This window comes from Maniola jurtina, chromosome 9 (assembly GCF_905333055.1).
Source record: "Maniola jurtina chromosome 9, ilManJurt1.1, whole genome shotgun sequence".
NCBI classification, from domain to species: Eukaryota; Metazoa; Arthropoda; class Insecta; order Lepidoptera; family Nymphalidae; genus Maniola; species Maniola jurtina.
This window is the reverse complement of record NC_060037.1, coordinates 5,115,616-5,137,664: the sequence shown is the minus strand read 5'-3', so window position 1 is coordinate 5,137,664 and position 22,049 is coordinate 5,115,616. Positions and strand designations below refer to the sequence as shown.

General features: G+C 37.3%; 3 protein-coding genes across 5 annotated transcripts; 2 read left to right on the top strand and 1 right to left on the bottom strand.

The window, feature by feature from the left end:
* On the top strand, positions 1 to 9,839 carry LOC123868310 (palmitoyl-protein thioesterase 1). 2 transcript variants are annotated; one of them, XM_045910781.1, is made up of 6 exons: positions 1 to 171; positions 385 to 511; positions 1,600 to 1,837; positions 3,104 to 3,268; positions 7,768 to 8,044; positions 9,588 to 9,839. In XM_045910781.1, exons 2-6 carry the CDS (start codon positions 430 to 432, stop codon positions 9,711 to 9,713), a joined length of 888 nt encoding a protein of 295 aa, XP_045766737.1. In that variant the 5' UTR covers positions 1 to 171; positions 385 to 429; the 3' UTR covers positions 9,714 to 9,839. The 2 variants fall into 2 exon arrangements, with proteins under 2 accessions (XP_045766737.1, XP_045766736.1); XM_045910780.1 differs by having other exon boundaries at positions 5 to 167.
* Positions 9,840 to 10,619: 780 nt separating this feature from the next.
* Positions 10,620 to 20,639, bottom strand: LOC123868317. 2 transcript variants are annotated; one of them, XM_045910791.1, is made up of 6 exons: positions 20,416 to 20,639; positions 19,417 to 19,585; positions 18,368 to 18,480; positions 17,899 to 17,991; positions 12,806 to 12,936; positions 10,620 to 10,895 (listed from the first exon to the last, which is right to left on the bottom strand). In XM_045910791.1, exons 1-6 carry the CDS (start codon positions 20,548 to 20,550, stop codon positions 10,703 to 10,705), a joined length of 834 nt encoding a protein of 277 aa, XP_045766747.1. In that variant the 5' UTR covers positions 20,551 to 20,639; the 3' UTR covers positions 10,620 to 10,702. The 2 variants fall into 2 exon arrangements, with proteins under 2 accessions (XP_045766747.1, XP_045766749.1); XM_045910793.1 differs by having other exon boundaries at positions 19,417 to 19,582; positions 20,416 to 20,638.
* Positions 20,640 to 20,891: 252 nt separating this feature from the next.
* Positions 20,892 to 21,730, top strand: LOC123868321. Its single transcript, XM_045910796.1, has 2 exons — positions 20,892 to 20,990; positions 21,123 to 21,730. The coding sequence occupies exons 1-2, from the start codon at positions 20,948 to 20,950 to the stop codon at positions 21,710 to 21,712; spliced, it is 633 nt and encodes a 210-aa protein (XP_045766752.1). The 5' UTR covers positions 20,892 to 20,947; the 3' UTR covers positions 21,713 to 21,730.
* Positions 21,731 to 22,049: the final 319 nt, after the last annotated feature.

The window sequence follows — 22,049 nt, the reverse complement described above, 5'->3', positions numbered from 1 at the left end:
CTTGAGAATGACTGACAATATTTTTGACAGTGACATCCAGCTGTGTTTTTAATTTTGCGAAATTGTGGCTTGTGCCCATACAGTATTGGACGTATCACGAAACAAAAAATAAAATAAATGCGAGTTCTTAAATTTAAACCAAAATTAACCATACGAAAGCTCATACGGTATGTATCCAAAATGTTTCATTTCATTAGGAGTTCTAGTTTCAAATTCATGTTAATTAATATACTTACCTTTTTAAATTTCCACAAATAAATAAAAACAACTGTTTTGTTTCTCTTACACGCACCGGCTAAAGTCATGAAAATTAAAAAAATTGTGAATAGGTTGTGAACAGGTTGTGTATGTAAATATGGTGAATTCAATATTGTTTTTCAATAGGTTTACTTCAATTAATCTATAAAAGGCCGAGTTGGAAAGGAAACAATGAAACCTTGGTTGGGTTTGCTGTTTTTATTTAAGTTTATCGTGGCTGAACCTACTCCAATAGTCTTGTGGCATGGAATGGGTAAGTAAATAGTTATACAGTGTCTAATTATTTTAAAAACCTTGGATAAGAAACCGGCCAAGTGCGAGTCAGACTCGCGCACCGAGGATTCCGTACTCGAGTATTTTTTCCGACATTTGCACAATAAATCAAATACTATCATGCATAAAAATAAAAATAAAACTGTTTTAGAATGTACAGATGAAGCTCTTTCATATCATACCCCACTTGGTATAGTTATTTAAAATTAGAAATATGTACTAATTAATTCTTCATGAACACATTTAAATATTTTTTTCGTGATGTAACCACAAATTCAAGACCTACCTAGACCTACCCAACAAATTTCATGATTCTAGGTCAACGGGAAATACCCTATAGGTTTTCTTGAATTTTGATCCTATAAGGGTTCCGTTTTTCCATTTGAGGAACGGAACCCTAAAAACACTTCTGTACAAAAATGTTCTCATCTTGAAAATTAAAAAAAAATGTTTGGACACTGGACTATGTATACTCACCTGCATATTATCTTTGTATAATTTCTGGAAATTGATAAATCATAATAGTAAAAAATCCTTAAGCCCGCTCTTCACTGCCGCACGAAAGCCCGTAAACGATCCATGAACGATGAGAAACTCCCATCAATACTGTTTTTAGCACCGTTCACTGACTTTCGCCGTATGAGTAAAGATGCTTTCGCTCCGTGATTTGAACGCGAGTCAATAGCAGGTATCATAACAAGTGTAAATTAAAAATTTATAACACCCCCGACAAGTTAAGGTTATAGTAACTAGAAAAGAGTTGATAACTTTCAAACGGCTGAACCGATTTTCTTAGATTATAGCTAAGAACACTCTGGATCAAGCCACCTTTCAAACCAAAAAAACTGAATTAAAATTGGTTCATTAGTTTAGGAGCTAAAATGCCACAGACAGATACACAGATACACACGTCAAACTTATAACACCCCACTTTTTGGGTGGGGCGTTAAATTAATAAATAAATTAGATAAGAAATGTTGTAAATATTTAAAAGTTTCTATTATTGTAAAGATAGGAATACCTATACGAAATTGATTTTTTTTTCTGTAGTAAAAATATTTTTTTTAGGTGACACTTGCTGCTTCGCATACAGCCTGGGTATGTTCAAAATGTTTCTCCAAAAACAGATACCAGGGGTATACGTCCAATCTCTTAGAATAGGAAATTCCGCGATAGAAGATTTGGAAAATGGTTACTTCATGTTCCCTAACAAGCAAGTAGAATATGTGTGTGAAGTATTGGCCAAAGACCCTAAACTTCAGGATGGATTCAACGCTATTGGTTTCTCGCAGGGAAGTCAGTTCTTGTAAGTATATTTGGAACATAACAGCCAATTTAATTCCAAACCTAGGCCAGGTTAACATAAAAGGCCTAACATAAAACCCCCCTAAGTAATTATTTTGAGATGTCAATGACGACTTATTGCCTTGAAAACAAACACATACAATACCATACATACAAACCACGGTTCATTGGCAATTTAGGTACCTTACCATTTACAGAATGTCATTGTGGACATTGTTATTACCTACAGGCATGCGCCATGTCCGTAATGATCTCATGTTATAATTGCTTATGTGTACAGCTACTAAAATATGAACAATGGTGCTAATCCAGCTGTACACAAAAGCTTAGGTAACTAAAGTAAATTAACATAAGTGTAGTCTCTAAACGGAACTGACAGGTCTAAATTTAATGCTATCTTTTTGTGCAAGAAGTTTTATGAAAAGGATAGACCACATTTAGACCTTTTATTTTAGTTTAGAGATTTTTTTAAATCTTTTATTTAGAGGCGTTTAGAGATTGTGTACAACAGAATCAGCCACAAATATCTATTCAAAATTGTCTTATCTTCAGTCCTTATGGTTTGGGTAGGCAGGCTGCCACAGTCACAAGGATCAATGAGAAGTTTGAACTCGCAGTTCAATGACATAGTCCAACTCTATACTTGGTTGGATTGTGCATTGGATCAATTATTTATTGTTCAATTGTTAGCTGATAAATTATTTATTATTGACCATCCAATCGCTTGTTGTTTTTAAAAAACAGAAACAGTTGTTTATCGGGGGAATTTTCTCGTTCAAGAAAGATTAAAAAAAAATTGGTTTGGATTTGCAGACAAGTTTCCTATAGCTGTTATTGGCCTATTTAAGTCTACTTTTCGGCCCGTTCCAGCGGCAACATATTTTTCTGTGCAGGAATGATTTTTTGGAGGATTCCGTTTAGTTTAGTTCAAACGTTGCTGGATCCCGTAAACAAGATGCTCTTATGAACGCTAGCATCACCCTATACACTATTATAACGCTACTAGAGCAGTAAAACACCTCCACTAAATTGGATCTTGCAAAAAACGGAGTCCTACACAGTACAGGGTCTTGCCGTGAGATTGAGCCATTGAATGTAGCATTAGTAAGTAGGTACTTATTAGTAGCTATTTCAAGTAAAAATCACGCCCTATAAAGCTGCTAAAATTAGGATGTTGCTGGATACCAAGTTGTACACAAAAATGAACCCGCAATTTTTTTTTAAAGCGTAGCATATACATAGAGGTCATTGAAATGTGATATTTCAGACGAGCAGTGGTGCAGCGTTGCGGTCACAAAATTGGTCGGGTAAAGAACCTGATCACACTGGGAGGTCAACACCAGGGTGTATACGGACTGCCGCATTGCTTTGCTCTGCAGCACGAGACTTGCGACTACGTGAGGAAGCTGCTTAACTACGCTGCGTATTACAGGTAATATGAACTACTAATATCAAAACCGCTACAATCCTTTTTGAGCGATACTGGCCACTTGTCTACGGTAAGTGGTGTAGTATAGGTGGGAAATTTCGTGCTTGTTACCCGGCAGGATTCAAAGGAATAATTTGAAGAACAGAATCTTGGTATCCCAAGCAATGTAGCACCATTAGGCGTTGGTGTACCTATTGCTGTACCACGTACCAGAAAGTGGCATTTGCTGATAAACAACAGCAAAGGAGTCGCAGAGAGCCGCCAGATTCAGGCGGCGCAAGACCTTAACATGTGGAAGATATCTACGACCAGCATTGGACGTCTATCGATTGATGACAAGGACAACGATTCGGCAGCTACATTTTAAGGGCTCCGTACCTCAAAAGGAAAAACGGAACCCCCTCATAGGATCACTTTGTTGTCTGTCTGTCTGTCCGCCCGTCCGTCCGTCCGCCGTGTCTGTCAAAAAACCTATAGGGTAACCTCCCGTTGACCTAGAATCATGAAATTTGGCAGGTAGGTAGGTCTTATAGCACAAGTACAGGAATATATCTGAAAACCGCGAATTTGTGGTCAAACATCATTAAAAAAAATTAAAATGTGTTTCAATTTTCAAAGTAAGATAACTAACTATACCAAGTGGGGTATAATATGAAAGGGCTTTACGTATACATTCTAAAACAGATTTTTATTTATTTTTATGTATGATAGTTTTTGATTTATCGTGCAAAATGTTGGAAAAAATACCCCAGTACGGAACCTTCAGTGCGCGAGTCTGACTCGCACTTGGCCAGTTTTTCTAAATTGATAAGATGGCGGCGTTCCGATTTTGGCCACGTGCCAAAAGGATCCTTGACGCATAACAGAATTTTGTAAGGATTTCATTCACGGAGTTCGGAGTCATTCGCCTATAGGTGATCAATGCTACCCGTACGAAACCAGCGCGGGTTTCTAGAAGCTAGTAAATAAACGATGTCTTATTTAATATGTCTAACAATGGCTGCAGTTGCTGCAGTCTTTTATAATTGCATTTCCGTAAAGCGTAGATTATGGTTACGAGTTACGACTGCATATTGTGCAATAGGAACTCATTTGCAATTTATTATTATAAATGTGTTCCACTTACTTTTATACCGGTGTCTCTATTAGGTACCTACCTATATCTAAATACGGTACGGACCAAGAATTGCGGCTTCGTTGAGGAATATAAAGCTACAAATATGCTATAATTTATCCATACTCCATACTAATATTATAAATGTGAAAGTGTGTCTGTCTGTCTGTCTGCTACCTTTTCACGGCCCAACAGTTTAACCGATTCTGACGAAAGGTACAAGGTTAGCTTATATCGGGACGGATCGGTTACTTTTTGTCCCGGAAAATCAAAGAGTTCCCACGGGATTCCTAAAGACCCATCCGCTCAACCGATTTGTATGAAATTTGGTACCGAGGTAGTTTGCGTCCCTGTAATTTGACGTAGGCAACTTTTATCCCGGAAAATCAGACAGTTCCCACGGGATCTTTAAAAACCTAGATCCACTCGGACGAAGTCGCGAGAATCAGCTAGTAATTCATATTACTTATTCGTATTATGTTTTTACGTAAAAACATAACATTTCTATACAAGATAGTGTAGACGACTTCACGATAACCTATTTGCACTCAGCCACTTACAACGGCCCGTGTGACCTATGTTTCGAGTATGTAGTGGATGCAAACATAATATTCGACTAAGGTAACCACATATTTTAAAAATAATAAACCTACTACGGAACAAAAATGGGCCGGTCCACACAATAACCAACGGAATTTAAAAAAAACCCGGCCAAGTGCGAGTCGGAATCGCACACAAATGGTCCCGTGCCATCTTAAAAGAAATAGCATTTTTTTATGTTCGGCTAAAATTTTAGTAAATATTTGTTGTTACAGCGGCAATAGAAATAATAAACATATTCTGTGATTATTATTTATTTTATTTTGCAGAACTCGATCAATTTATAAACTCGTATCGTATGACGCTAACCACTTTTGAATTTGAAAAGAAGTATTGTATGGAAACCGAAATAATTTTACCGATGTTAAATAAATATTTAGTTGGGTACATAATACTAATCTAATATTATGTCTCTATGGGTGCATATATTTTTATTTGTAACCCCCGACCCAAAAAGAGGGGTGTTATAAGTTTGACGTGTGTATCTGTGTATCTGTCTGTGGCATCGTAGTTCCTAAACCAATGAACCGATTTTGATTTAGTTTTTTTTTGTTTGAAAGGTGGCTTGATCGAGAGTGTTCTTAGCTATATTCAAGAAAATCGGTTCAGCCGTTTGAAAGTTATCAGCTCTTTTCTAGTTACTGTAACCTTCACTTGTCGGGGGTGTTATAAATTTTTAATTTACACTTGTATTTTATTTGTTACGGAACCACCCACAGAATTCCACACAATGCCTTGAGTTCTATAGGTCTCATGTAACTCCATAATTTACTCCATATTTCGGGACTATTCCATCTCGTTCGTTATTATTGGATACCTTAACCAGATTATTTGACTTGCATACAACTTGATATATTTACCTAAATTACCTAAATAAACTGAGGTCACACTTAACGTTGGTATATTTTCCTTAAACAAAGACCACATAATATACTATTGCATTATTCAAAGTAGGTATTTGAGTGGATACCTACTTCAAGCGTAAATATTTCATAGGTTTTCTATAAAGTACTTTAGTATTGGATATAATACATACTTTCATGTTTTCTAGAAGAACTGTATGAAGGCGTTCACGTGTAGGTAATAACGCGGCAGCACAGATACCACTATCCTCAGTTTTTGGTTCTGCTGCTGTAAACAAAATAAATAAGAAGCGGGCACTTTTACCGACAGATTTTGTATTGGTATACCTACTTACAATCTGAGAAAGGATTCGCCTGTAGACTTTGAGGTAGGTCCAAAACCACGTCCAAATGCAGAATGTCTATATAAGTAGACCATAAAATTAAGCCTCAATAGCTCAACGGTTATAGGAGCGGACTGAAATCCGAAAGGTCGGCGGTTCAAACTGCACCCTTTGCACTATTGTCGTACCCACTCCTGGCACTAGCTTTACGCTTAGTTGGAGGGGAAAGGGGAATGTTGGTTATGATTAAAATGACCAATAATCTTTTATAAAGATAAAAAATTAAATTGTTAATCATCATCAATCATAAATAATAATTATTGTTATTTTAATAATATGAGGTCTAGTATTCGATATTGCCAATTTAATCTGACATTTAAGAACACTGTAATCATAACACATTATGGCTAAATTAAATCTCTTAAATGCTTGATGAGACCTTGAAATATCTTCATTCTAGGCAAATTAGCAATCTGTGTATTAATAACATTTTTCAATTTATTATTAACTAGAGGATGCCGCGTAGGAACTGTTTGATTTTCCGGGATAAAAAGCTACTTCGTTACCTTTCATACAAATCGGTTAAGTGGATGGGTCTTTAGCAATCCCGCGTGATCTCTTTAATTTTCCGGGATAAAAAGTAACCGATGTCCGTCCTCGGGATATAAGCTGACCCTGTACCAAATTTCGTCAGTATCGATTAAACTATTGGGCCGTAAAAAGGTAGCAGACAGACAGACAGACAGATAGACAGACAGACAGACACACTTTCGCATTTGTAATATAAGTATGGATAGTATGGATTTATAGGAGACTAGCATATGCCCGCAACTTCGTCCGCGTGGACTACACAATTTTCAAACCCCTATTTTACTTTAATTCCTTTCTTAGCGGATGTCAAGGTCACAACGGGTTTCTACGGGATTCTTAAAAAACCAAAAACATAAATCCACGCGGACCAGTAAGAAGCGGGCATCGTCCAGTTATTGATATAAATTATTCAAATTGTGAAACGTTTTATTCCATTCTCCACTTTGTTTACCTGAGTGATGAATTAGAAGTGGATTGTATCGCCTTGGAATTAAATCATCTATGATTGCGTTACAGACATGGTTTGTACTTTCTGTTTATAAAATTGAAGTTGATATGAACTATACAGTATGTTCGGTAAAACTTTAAAATCTAGAAATAAAGAATAGAATAAAGAAAATTCTCCCCAGTGCTCAAGTAGACCTGTATGTTTGAGTTGGAACTCACTTCATAATTTCAATTTATTGTGATCTAGACGATACCCACCACGCGGACGTCGCGTCGCGTCGTCCACGTATATTTAGGTTTTTTAAGAATCCCGTGGGAACTCTTTGATTTTATGGGACAAAACTAGCCTAAGTACCCAGGTATAAATCCTTCCCTAGATGCAAACTGTCCCTGTTCCAAACGTCAAAAAAGATTAAACAAATTAGTCGTGAAAACTAACAGACAGACAGACCCACTTTCGCATTTATAATATTAGTATGGACGACTTCACAGGCGTATTGTGCTTTTTTGTTTATCTATTTTACATACCAGGAGTTTAAAGTTTGGATTTTTCCTTATTTGCAGCTGGGTCCAAAAATCCCTAGTCCAAGCAACGTACTGGCACGATCCCCTCGACGATGCCACATACAAGAAAAGCAGTGAATTCCTTGCAGACATTAACAACGAGAGAAAAATAAACCAGACCTATGTTCAAAACCTGAACAAATTGGAGCATTTTGTTATGGTGAAGTTTAACAATGATAGTATTGTGCAGCCTAAAGAAACAGAGTGGTTCGGTTTCTACGCGCCCGGACAGGCGAAGAAGCTTATTAGTTTGCAACAGTCGAAACTTTATAAAGAGGTAAATGTTGTATTATTTTTAACCCCCGACCCAAAAAGAGGGGTGTTATAAGTTTGACGTGTGTATCTGTGTATCTGTGTGTCTGTGTATCTGTGTATCTGTGTATCTGTGTATCTGTGTATCTGTGTATCTGTCTGTGGCATCGTAGCGCCTAAACGAATGAACCGATTTTAATTTAGTTTTTTTTGTTTGAAAGTTGGCTTGATCGAGAGTGTTCTTAGCTATAATCTAAAAAAATTAGTTCAGCCGTTTAAGAGTTATCAGCTCTTTTCTAGTTTTCTTGTAGAAAAGAAGGTTAGATAACCGTTAGGTTCTTAATATTATGTCAATAGACAAATGTCAAGCTGTCAAGATGGACGTTGCTTAAATACATAATTATTTATTTGAAAATGATGTTTTGGAAAACTCAAATACTTTGGATCGTCGGGGGTGATATAAATTTTTAATTTACACTTGTTATCGATGTTTTAAGTTAGCTATCGACTTAGATCTCACCTGGTGACTACGTAGTCTAAGATGGAACCGATGGAATAGATATGGCAGTTTTTACATCGATGCAGTTTTACTATAGCAAAACAATATATATAAAACCTTAATTAGTTTCTACGTAGTATCATATCGAAAGTTTAAATCATCAAATTAAACCAGTCAAGTACTTGGACTCTCGCGCGAAGGGTTCTGTACCAAATCTTGCAAGAAATATAGGCTATAAATTATATCCAGCAGACAAAGTAAGGCAAAAAGCAATTAATATTATAAACTAGCTGATGCCCGCAGCTTCGCCCGCGTGGATTGGTCAGATCCCCTGCAGCATCAGGATTGAGGAGTTGGACTCCAATTTTTTTATGAAACAATGTCGCAAAGTTCCTCAATCGATTAAAAAAGAAATGACGCAAATCGGTTCAGAAATCTCGGAGATTTCGGTGTACATAGTTAGAAAAACACAACTCCCTTTTTGAAAGTCGGTTAAAAAAGTAGCCTATGTTACACCCTGGTCAATCCTCTACTTGTCTGTGAAAATCCCGTCAAAATCAGTTCAGCCGTTCCAAAGATTAGCCTTTTCAAACAGACAGACAGACAGACAGACAGACAGACAGACAGACAGACAAAAATTTTAAAAACGTGTGATTCAGTGTTGGTATCGTTCAAATAACCATATGAGCTTAATATGAGGTAGTTATTTCGAAATTACAGACAGACACTCCAATTTTATTTATTAGTATAGATGTGAATGTGTGTGTGGTTTGTCCTTCAATCAAGCCGTAAAGCGATTGAGCAACGGTTTGAAGTGATGTTTTGCAAAACCTGGTAACTGATATACTTACCTATAAGCTACTACTTTTTATCACGCGAAATCAAAAAGTTTCCATGGGATTTTTAAAAACTAAATCCATACTAATCATTGATGATGGAGGAATCTACACCTAACGAAGTCGCGAGAGCATTATATATTTAGTGGAGAATAAATTAGTATTTCCTTAAAAATAAATAAACAAATAAACCTTTAGCAATTTTTAATTACTTATTTGTTTGTATATTACAGGACCGCCTGGGCTTAAAGAAAATGGACGAAGACGGAAAACTTATATTCCTCTCTCAACCAGGGGATCATCTACGTTTTACCGAAGAGTGGTTCATAGAAAACATACTAAAACCTTATTTACTTTGAATCTAAATTATGGCTTTAATTTACTCGAATAAGTACTATTGACTCGATTACTAGACTTCTAGATTACTAGACTAGACCTACTAAAAACCAATCTCATTAGTCACGTTAACTAAGCCTATAGTCTATCTATTAATAAATAAACTCAGTGCCGACCAAAGTTTTAAAGAAAATGTTTTTATCAATTAGGTTAATTTTAGGACATAGACCGTATTAGAAATTTTAAAGCTTATAGAAGCTGTAACCTTATACGTACCGGTTTCCTAGGGCGCGTGATTCAGCTGATTCACGCACCGTGGGAAGCAAGTGTTAGGCTGCAAGTCCATGGTATGAAATTATAATGTGTGTTTCAATCAATAATTGTCGAAAAATGATCAACTTATCATATCTCACACATTTTTTATGATGTTTACTACTATAGTCTCTTTGTAACGATCAAAAGCATGATTACCATTTTATAATTTAAAAGAATAATAATACTCTATGATGTAGTTTAGGAATAGAAATAGAAAGATTTTAATATCTAAATATAATTTTATAAGCTTTTGAATCGTTTGATTTTATTAATTACCCACCTATCTAACATTCTTTACGCGACGAAAGCCAAAATAGTATGATTTCCTAGTTACTTTCGGCCAATAGCTATCGTTTTACTTAAAATTCGATCACTGATATATTTTACACAATTAGGTATTAATTATTCATATATAGAAACTGATTCCTGGGTCCCGGTATCGCTTTGGAAGGAATCCCTATCAATATTATGCAGAACTCAGAAGACCTACATGGAAAAACTTAAGTTTCTAGATCCAATGGTATTGTGCTGTAGATCTTATCCTTTCCTTACATAGATCACATACATACTGCATTTTTTAAATAGATTTAATATGACAGATTAATATTTTCAAATCAGTTTAAAACAACATTTTTATTAATTTAACACAATAAAAATTACAAATATAACAATAACAATGTTTCATAACGAAAATACTTCATTCAAACATGCTTTCAAAATCAATCTGCTTCATATTAGGCGCGTCTTGCTTCACTGGCGCCTCCACGAACACCCGCAAGCATGTGTTGTGGTCAGAACTCTTCTTGATGAAAGGTGCGTTTGTACCACGCAACTTGTGTACAGGAAATTTTACTAGGCAGGACAGCATACATCGTTCAGCTATTTTGTGGCTAAACAAGTGTAAATAAAAATTTATAACACCCCCGACAAGTGAAGGTATGGAAGAGCTGATAACTTTCAAACAGCTGAACCGATTTTCTTGGATAAGCTAAGAACACTCTCGATCAAGCCACCTTTCAAACCAAAAAACTAAATTAAAATCGGTTAGTTAGTTTAGGAGCTACGATGCCACAGACAGATACACACGTCAAACTTACAACACCCCTCTTTCTGGGTCGGGGGTTAAAAATAAAAAAAATCCGATGACGAAGTATTGAGTTGCGACGATGTCACCATATAGATAATATGAAGTTGTATTTATGCCTCTGAATTAACCTAAAATGTTTTATTTATCTATTACTCAAGAATAAATTAAAAAACCGGCCAAGTGCGAGTCCGACTCACGCACCTTGGGTCCCGTATTATAAAAGAACTAAAACGGTAAGAATCACTTTTGTTAACGAACAGCAAAACTTTGTATTGGCGTCACTCAGAAAAGCAGGTATTATTTAAATATTTTTATCGAATTATTGGAATGTCCTCTCCAAAACCAACACAAAAAAAACACAAGTTTAATGTGTAAGGTTATCCGAGAGTTTTAATCTAAACAAACTAATGCCAAAATAAATAATTTAATTAGAGCGTGATTGCTATCACAACATCTAATTATTCAGTTCACAATCCAAATACCGAAAATATGCGATATCGCTCCGAATCTCAGAAGGAGACTGAACTAAAACCTTCGAAACACCCGTATTTATGCAAGTTCAATCTTGTTGGCCTCCTAGCAACAGATTGTATGACATCGAATGAGCCAAATATCGATTTTATCAAACTACCTGCATTAGGTAAATTAATAATTTTATATTATTTTTGACAACTCAAATCAACTTTTTGAAAATAACCTTACAGTTCGGCCGTCCTGAATTTAACACGTCCTCGTGTTTCTAATCAATCTTGTCATGTCAGTCGCGGGCTTCCTTGCCCTAAGTCAAATCCAAATCATGGGCTATCCTGCCCTCCGTCAAATCATTAAAACCTACCCTTGAACTGCCGAACTCTCAGTTTTAATATCCAGTCAACAATTAATCCAAACGACTAACTTCTCATTCGATGTATACAAAATCTGAACCACTTATTGCAAATTACTTTCCACTACACAAAAGACTAAATTCTTTAAAAAAAAAACTAAAAATTTTAATCACCAAATCAAACTCAATAAAAAATTTAATCAAATGTGGGTTGTTTACAAAAAGATACCAAAGCGAAATTAAGGCAACGTGAGACACATCCCGCTTCTGAATTATTGGCGTCACTCAGAAAAGCAGGTATTATTTAAATATTTTTATCGAATTATTGGAATGTCCTCTCCAAAACCAACACAAAAAAAACACAAGTTTAATGTGTAAGGTTATCCGAGAGTTTTAATCTAAACAAACTAATGCCAAAATAAATAATTTAATTAGAGCGTGATTGCTATCACAACATCTAATTATTCAGTTCACAATCCAAATACCGAAAATATGCGATATCGCTCCGAATCTCAGAAGGAGACTGAACTAAAACCTTCGAAACACCCGTATTTATGCAAGTTCAATCTTGTTGGCCTCCTAGCAACAGATTGTATGACATCGAATGAGCCAAATATCGATTTTATCAAACTACCTGCATTAGGTAAATTAATAATTTTATATTATTTTTGACAACTCAAATCAACTTTTTGAAAATAACCTTACATTTGTTTGTAGAGGTTTATTGTTAGTATCAAAAAAACTATGCTAGTTAGAACATCGGTTTTATTTTTCCTGTTAAATAGCCAAACTTATATTGACTATGATTATTTCAGATAACAGACGGACGGAGAAAGTCGCACCATAAGGTTTCATTTTTACCATTTTGGTACGAAGCACTAAAGACTTACTCATAAGGGTTAATGCAGTCCATGCGCACGATTTTGTATCCCTGATCCTTGGCTTGCTCTTTGGATTTCTGAGCAAGCATGGTGGCCAAACCTTGTCTTCGGTACTCCGGTAACACGGCTAACATTTTTATCTAGAAACAGTCTTAGACTAAGTATGGTATTGAACCTAATAATAGAATGAAAATGGCATACCTAATTAGTTTTTAAGTTTGTTAGACGTAGGTGGACGTAGGTAGTACAACCCAAACAAAATCACACTTGTATTAAGTACTGTAATGAAACAAGGCAGGGCGACCAACAACTAATTTATTATCAAAATACCCTCAAGTACATTATAGTTACAATTACACTACATCTTTCTTTTTCTATACTGAAAAACAATTGATGTGTGTGTGAGACATGCATAAAAATTAATATCCTTTAATATCTCTATTCATCTCATCATATTACAAAATCTGTTACTGTATAAAACCATTCTATTACATATTCAATATAAAGTAAAAATGCACAACACAAAATAACATTATTAGTAGTACTTATACTAAATTAAAATAATTCATTTCTAAAATTCATCATTGAGTAAAATAAAATAAGATAAAATAACAATGGTGTACACTAACAACCTACGCAACAACACTATTCTGAATTATTTTTATCATATAAACGGCAAGCCCTTCTCGTGCGACGAGGCAAGGCAAAATCCTGCGGTGGAACAGCGTCTTTCGACGGTGCTCCGGCTGAACCCGCACTCATGGGATCTGCATCTGTAACCGTACCGGACTCACCTGCATTTGTACTATTTTCCGTTGCACGTGTCTCGCATTCATTGTGCCTTCCCTCGGACGCCTGTTCGCCCTGTCTATTTACCAGGTGTCGCCTATTGCGCCGATATTTACGCCTGGTTTGATCCTCTACAACATAAGACCTAGGTTCCGCAGTCTGCTGAACCACTTTTGCGAGCTTGCGTTCCTTGCCGTCTACTATCACAACCTTATCATTCGTGTGAAGCGGTGGAAGGGTTTTCGCTGACCTATCATAGTATACTTTTTGTTTTTGTTGATGCTTCAATATAGCGCTGTAGTTTCTTTTACGATCAACCGTTTCATCAAAAAGTTTGTGATATGTCGGCAACCGCGTATTTAATCTCCTACCCATCAGAATTTGCGCGGGTGAATCGATATTTTCGCGTGGCGTGGTTCTCAAATTTAACAACCCTATATAATAATCTTCGCCTGAGTCGCAACATTTCTTTAGTAAATTTTTCACCGTACGGACACTCCGTTCGCTTTTGCCATTGCTCTGTGCATATAAGGGAGAAGATGTGACATGTTTGATGTCCCACGCACGAAGGAAGGCCTGAAATTCACTAGATACATACGCCGAAAAATTATCTGTCAGTAATTCGTTTGGAATTCCATGTCGCGCGAATTGTTCTTTCATAGCCTTTATTATAGACTTACTATTTATAGAATTTAACTCGGTAACTTCAACAAAGTTAGAAAAATAATCCACTAAAATGAGGAAGTACTTCTTTCTATACTCAAATATATCCGAGCCCAGTTTGAACCAGGGTACATCCGGAATATCGTGTGGCAACATCGGCTCGCGGCGCGGCGCCGGCGCATACCGTTCGCACGTCGCACACTCGCGCACCGCGCGTTCGATGTCGCGCGACATGCCTACCCAGAACATTACTTGACGCGCGCGCCGCTTGCACCGGTCAATACCAAGATGCCCCTCGTGGATTCTCTGTAACATATCTCCTCGTAAGGCTGCTGGAATATACAACAAATAATCCTTTAATATTAAACCATCTACATATTGAAAACTTTCCCTATAAGGCCAAAAAACTCTAAGATCCCCTTTTACGTCGTATTTATTTCTAGGCCATCCTTCTACTATATACTTAAGTATTTCTTGGCATTCTTTATCCTTTTCTATATGTTTTTTTATCAGCATCAACTTTTGATTGCTGAACTGTAAATTATTAATCATAAAACAAGTCTGAGCCTCTAAACTTTCATTAAATTTTTCATACATACAGTCCGATAACGGCGCACGAGATAACGTATCCGCTATATACATATACTTTCCCGGAGTATAGGTGACCTTAAAATCATATCTTTGAATCCTTAACAACATGCGTTGTAGCCTCGCGGGAACCGAGGAAAGCGGTTTTGCAAAAATAGCTTCGAGTGGTTTATGATCACTCTGTACCGTAACATCGCATCTTCCAAATATATATTGATGAAAACGTTCACACGCAAAGACGATGGCTAACATTTCTTTTTCTATTTGCGCGTACCGTCGCTGCGTGTCGGTGAGCGTGAGCGAGGCGAACTCGACCGGGCGGCCCCCCTGCAGCAGCACCGCGCCCAGCGCCTCCGAGCTCGCGTCCACCGACAACACCACCGGCAGCTCGCCGGAATACAACGCTAGTACCGGAGCCGTTGAGATTTTGTTTTTTAATAACTTCACCGCCTCCGAGTGCACCGAATCCCAGACCCATTCCGCGTTTTTCTTTAAAAGATGCCTAAGGACAGCTACGGACTGCGAGTAATTAGGAACGAACTTCGATAAATAATTAATCATACCTAGAAACCGCTCCAACGATTTTCTATCCTTAGGCTCAGGCATTTCCAAAATAGCTTTAACTTTATTAACGTCCGGTCTCATACCGCGTTCATCGAAAATATGGCCCAAGTACGTTATTTCTTTAACTCCGAATTTACACTTATCCTTATTAAATCTCATACCTATATCCCGTGCCCTCTCAAGTAATCGTTTTAAACGTACATCATGCTCTTCGCGAGTTCTACCCCAGACTACTATATCATCGATAAAGGAATCGACTCCTTCCAGGTCCTCCAGATGTTGTCGCACCCTCGAATGAAATAATTCTGGCGCACAGCTTATTCCGTACGGTAACCGCAGGAACTGGTATCTGCCGAATGGTGTGCTGAAGGTACACAGGTCGGCGCTAACCTCGTCCAGCTGCAGCATCCAAAACCCACAGCGAGCATCGAGTACGCTAAAGAACCGCGCCCCGCGAAGTCGCGTCGCTAGATCAGTCACCGTCGGCAGAGTAAAATGCGCACGCTTAATAGCACGATTTAACGGTCGCGGGTCTAAGCATACACGTATATCTCCGTTCTTTTTCGCTGTTATCACAATCGCATTAACCCATTCAGTTGGACGCTGTACTTTACGAATCACCTCCAATTCCTCCATACGCTGCAACTCACTATAAAGTTTATCCTTAAGCCCTAGTGGAACCTTACGAGCTGGGCATATGCTCGGTTGCGCCGTTTCATCTATAGTTAATCTGTGTACTCCCGGTAATTTCCCTATGCCCTTAAATAAATCCGTATAATCCTTATCAATATCTAATGCATCTACCCGTTGTATCAAGCCTAGCTTCACACAAGCACTTAGTCCTAAAATATTTTGACATTTCATGTTACACACTACAAACTTTAGGTTATATTCTACTTGCTTATACTTAACTAATACATAACACTGTCCTATTATCGGCACAATATTACCCGTGTAAGAATGCACACGGCCACTGTAGGGACTTAAATTTTTAACATAAAGGCCTAATTCCTCATAATCGAATTTTGACAGAATATTTATCATCGATCCTGTATCTAATTTGAATTCTAATCGCTTACCAATAAAGTCCAAAAACGTAGTCCATTCCTTCGGCTTGCCCTCACCGATCACATTCACATAAATTAACTCATCATCGGATCTGTCCGATTTACTACACTCACTTATTTTGTGAACCCGTTTTCCCACTGATTTACACCTCCGGGCAAAATGGCCCCGGGATTTACACGTAAAACAAATAGCTTGAATAGCTGGGCAACGCTGCCCGTCACAAAAATCCTGGCCGCATCGATCACACGCACGGCACTCCCGGCGCACGGGCCGCGCCGGCCGGCGCTCCTCGCCGCGCGCCCCGTCGCGCCAGGAGCCGCGCGCGCGCCTCGGCCCCGACCCGTCGCCTCGATCCCTGCCTCGTCCAGCCTCGCGAGCGCTCCGACCGGCCACTCCATCCACCTGTATGCTCGTACTTGCCTCCTGTATTTGACGGCTTTCATGTCTGGATGCCTCATCAGCCTCGCAAATTTGCACCGCCTTCGCCAGATTTAGATCATCCGTCCTCAACAGGCGATCTCTCACGACATTATTAGATATACCGCATACGATCCGATCTTTTATTAAATCATCCGTGAGCTGCTCGAATTTGCAATCTTGGCTTAGTAATCTGAGGGCGGTTACATATTTACCTATAGGCTCACCTTCGCTTTGATTTCTTGTAAAAAATTTAAATCTTAACATCGTCACGTTAGCCTTTTTGGTTCCAAAAAAGTCATCAAATTTACTTTTTAAACATTTCAGGTCGTCTGCACTTTCACCCTTACTGTACGTGAATGTAGAATAAATTTCGTAACCGTCTGGCCCGATGAGGTTTACCATCAAGCTGGCCTGCACATCCTGAGTTTCCTTTATTATCCCTGATGCTTTGAGGAATATTTCAAATTGCTTCCACCATTTTGACCATGCATCGGCCCGTGCAGCCGGACTTCCTTCAATGTTCAGCTCGGGTGGCGGTCGAGCGTGCTCCATTCTTACTATTTTTTAATTATCACTTTACTATTAATACTATTATGACTTATTATTTCAATATAACATCATAATTATCCTTTATTTTATCCTTTTTCACTCTCGCACGCTGCCACCATGTAATGAAACAAGGCAGGGCGACCAACAACTAATTTATTATCAAAATACCCTCAAGTACATTATAGTTACAATTACACTACAGTACTTATACATAAATGCGAAAATTTGTAATGTTTGTCTGTACTGTGTGTGTGTGTATTCTTTCTAAACTACTGGATGGATTTAGCTGAAAGGAAAGGAGACAGCTTATATCCTGACTTAACACATAATAATTTTATCCCGCAAAATGAAAGAGTTCTCGCGTTAAAAAAAAACGTATATCCACGCGGACGAAGTCACGGGTATCATCTAGTCAGTAAAAAAAGACAAAGTGTTTCTTTTAAGATGTTTGGGTTACCTACCTCAAAAACTTTATCTTCCTTGAAAATATTCCAAAGATGTGGGGTTTCTTGCAACTTTGCCGTGAAATATAAAAAGTCTTTCGTATTAGGATCCTGGTAACAAAGTTATTCTATAAATTCATTGTGATAACGAAATATAAAGGTTGCCTGGTAGAGATTGCTCTAAGCAATAAGGCCGCCTTTGCACACAATTGTTTTTTCTGTTTTTCTTTTTTCTGTGTTGTATTCCTTTACATGTGTTTTTGTGTGCAATAAAGTCTTTCTATCTATCTATCTGATTTTTTTCGATTATAGCTAAGGACACTCTCGATCAAGCCACCTTTCAAACAAAAAAAAACTAAATTAAAATCGGTTCATTCGTTTAGGAGCTAAGATGCCACGACAGATACACAAATACACACGTCAAACTTATAACACCCATCTTTTTGGGTTGGGGGTTAATAAAAGAAGAATCAATTTAGATACTTACCTGTCTATAATATGCATAGTTGCGAAGATTTTGTGGATCGACTGGACTGGCAGCAAAGTTAATACAGAAACCCGCAACCGTACCGTCTGCTGTTTTTGCGAACAGTGAATTGCCTGCAAGTAAGTTGAAAAACAAGTAGGTACAATTACTTAGTTTGTGACTTTCAATGTACCTAAATCTCCGGAAAAAGGGGATAGTTTCCGGAACTAATGATCCAATTTGAAAAATTCTTTCACTGATTAACAGGTTCTACATTATCCGTCTAAGGGCCAAAGCAGACACGATGTTTTTAGATGATTAGCGTTTGGCAGTTTTGTTTTTTGGAAGCTCGATGCAGCGTTTAATCGCCCCACTCCGCACACTTAGTACAATCTCCAGTGACAGCGATCAAGTCGATTTTCGAAAGCTTGATGTCGCATTCGAACGCTAAACAGTGCGATTTCAATACCTACTTACTGCAACCGAAAGTAGCAAGTCGTCAAAACGCGATGCAGCATCCAAACAATCGCTAAACCACGCGATTTCAATACAGCGATTGAACGTAGAAGGTGTCAAAACGTGATGTAGCATCGATGCAGGCGCAAAATCGCTAATCGCTTATGCTAAAGCATCGAGTCTTTGTGGACGACATCGTGGGCAAAAGCTAGTTTTTTTTTAAATAAAAATAGCTCGTAAACGGGCAGGCGGGTTTCCTGATGTCAATTGATTACCGCCGCCCATGAAAATTTACAGTACCAGAGGAACTTTTCGTTCGCCTCTTGAATAACCCAATGTTGTAACCTGTAATCTAATGGGAACACCGCAGAAGGGAGTTGATTCTACAGTTTGCATGTGCGTGGAACAAAGGATATGCACCAGGTACCTACCTACCCACTTACCCAGGTGGTTAGAGTGAAATTGCTTGCGGTGGCGTGCGGTGCGGTTGTAGAAAAAGGAGTGTGGAATGAGGAGTTATTATAATAAATACCAATAAACTATAGCCACGTTACCGTGCATGTTATCTTCTATGCGGATCAGCTAGTACGTGTCTATTAAACTACATAACAAACCCTGTTTAAGAAGACCAATAATGTATTCGTCGATAGCGCGATCATTGTTCAGGTCCATGTGTCGAGCACGCACGAAAACATGCTCGGTGAGGAAATAGCGCTTCGCCATTCTGATTGCCGTCTCATGGTTGGAGCTTTGCACTGGTACGATGGAGAACGAATCAGGCTGCTAGAAAATCCTTACAAGGTTTAATTGTTAACGAAAAGATTACGAAAATGGACTTATGGGGACCATCAGGCATAATATTCTCATGGCTGGAGCTTTGCACTGGTATAATGTTAAATGAATAAGGCTGAAGAAATAATTCTTAGAAGGTTTAATTTAACGAAAGCATCACGAAAATGGACTGACATAACGGACCTTTAGGCATAATATTCTCATGGCTGGAGCTTTGCACTGGTATAATGTAAAATGAATAAGACTGAAAAAATAATCCTTAGAGGGTTTAATAATTGTTAATGAAAGGATCACGAAAATGGACTGGCATTACGGACCATCAGGCATAATATTCTCATGGCTAGAGCTTTGCAATTGTATAATGGAAAATTAAACAGGCTGAAGAAATAATTCTTAGAACATAATATTACGAACACCTACTCAGTTTTCTACGGGGCTCGGTCGATTCCGAATCAAATAAACTGTTTTGGTAGAGGTTTCTGTGATGGTTTCTTTATCATATCGGTTCAAATGATTAAGGTCCCAGATTCGATGCCATTAGATTATTATTTAACGATATTTTTAAAATGATCCTGACCCGCGATTATGTCTATAAAGAGTCCAATTCTAAAAACTGGTCAAGTGCGAGTAGGACTCGCACAAGAAAGGTTCCGTACTATCTTACAAGATTAACTGAGATTAACACTTTTATTATCACTAACAATAATGGGAAGGGGTCACGACCACCAGCAATGAGGAGAATAAGTATACGACGGCAAAAAACACCTGCCTGGGAATGCCTATGCTATAAATTGTTAATTCTTTACTAGATTGATACATACTTTTTCGTGTTGGACTAAATCCTTAATCCCAAAAATGCTATAGCAGTTTCTTTTCTGTATGAAACGAAATCTTTTTGCAATTGTTGGTAAAAATTTAGAAAGGTAAATAGGTCTTATTTCATTCAAGACTGGCATTGTTTTATAACAATATTTTCTCCCCTTTGGTTCACTAGTTAACTCTGGTAAAAATTGGAAATGTCTTGGTCTTGTTATTATTTACTTTCTGTCAAGTAGAACCACGCCAAAGTTTTATTTTTTTGTGATCTGTACTTAGGTTGACATGTACCTGATCTTAATACTTACGTACGAGTCTAAATAAATCCTTTTTCTGAGTCCTGAAGATTTCAAATCACGGCTGGTGAAAACATTGTGATTTTTTTTACCACCAGCAACAAGAGGCACAAGATTTCTAATTAATTATTTATTATTTCGGTATTATTAATAGGTATAGGTACCAATAAGTGCCAATAATAAACAGCTCACAGCCATAACTCACAGCATGTAATTGGATAGTTAATTAACATCGTTTTCAATGTTTGCTCTACAATATGGTTGTTATTTATTTCTATATTTAGGTGAGAATTTAACATAATTTTATATATTAACTACTGCTCAAACATTTTTTCATAAATCGTTTTTATCTATAATAAATAATAATGGATAAAAAAATAAAGCAACTATTAGTGAACTTTTAATTTTAATTGTAGTTTTTCTTCGCATAATCCAAAATGGTTTTGGATTAAAATACATCGACATAGAAATTCAAAATGACAAAAATCAAACAGAAATAGATTCTGATATCAGCCAATATGACGATAGCCTCCGTAAACCAAATTATCCCAAGAAAATAGAACAAGGCAGGAGAAATTGGCTGGTCACACCAAACCTTCATTTGAGATCTACACAGATATCAGACGACATCAACGAAAAAGAAAAAGACGAGAATCTCAAAAGAAAGATCTCGGCACTTGTAGACCAAACTGTTCATGATACGAATAAAAAAATAGAGTTGATCTCTCATGTGAAGGAGCAGCTACGTAATGAAGGACCTTACAAAGCTGGTTTCATTTTGAGTATGATAAAGAAATCGAAGGATATGCTAAGCGAGCTCTTTAATGTAGCTGTTAAACATAAGGACGATTGGAAGGCCTTGGAGCAGTTGAAGATATTTGAACTGATTGTTCATACCAATGTGGATACAACTCATCTTATTCGACAACTCATTGAAGTTCATGTTCAGTTCTTAAATTCTACGCACACTGATGATAATAAGAAAAGAATGGTATTATTAAAATAGTGTTGATGTAAATTTTAATGTAAGATCTCTTTCTCTTTCAAACAATTAGATTTACGTCTATTCGATTACGATTACCTTGATATGATACCTTGATACGATTTACCTAAATACGACTCAAATAAATATGAAGTAGATAAGGACCGAGACCTATGTATTCGGGCTCTTAGAGAAAGCTTCTTTTAGGCAAGTATGTTCCATCTTTAGCCACATTATCACTTTCTTTTTTGTGATATCAAGTACAAAAGCATTATGTCTTCTCTTCTTCTTTGTTTTCTCGTCTACCTCCTTTAAAATTCTCAATCCACGTTTGGCTATATTAATAACGTATATATATTAT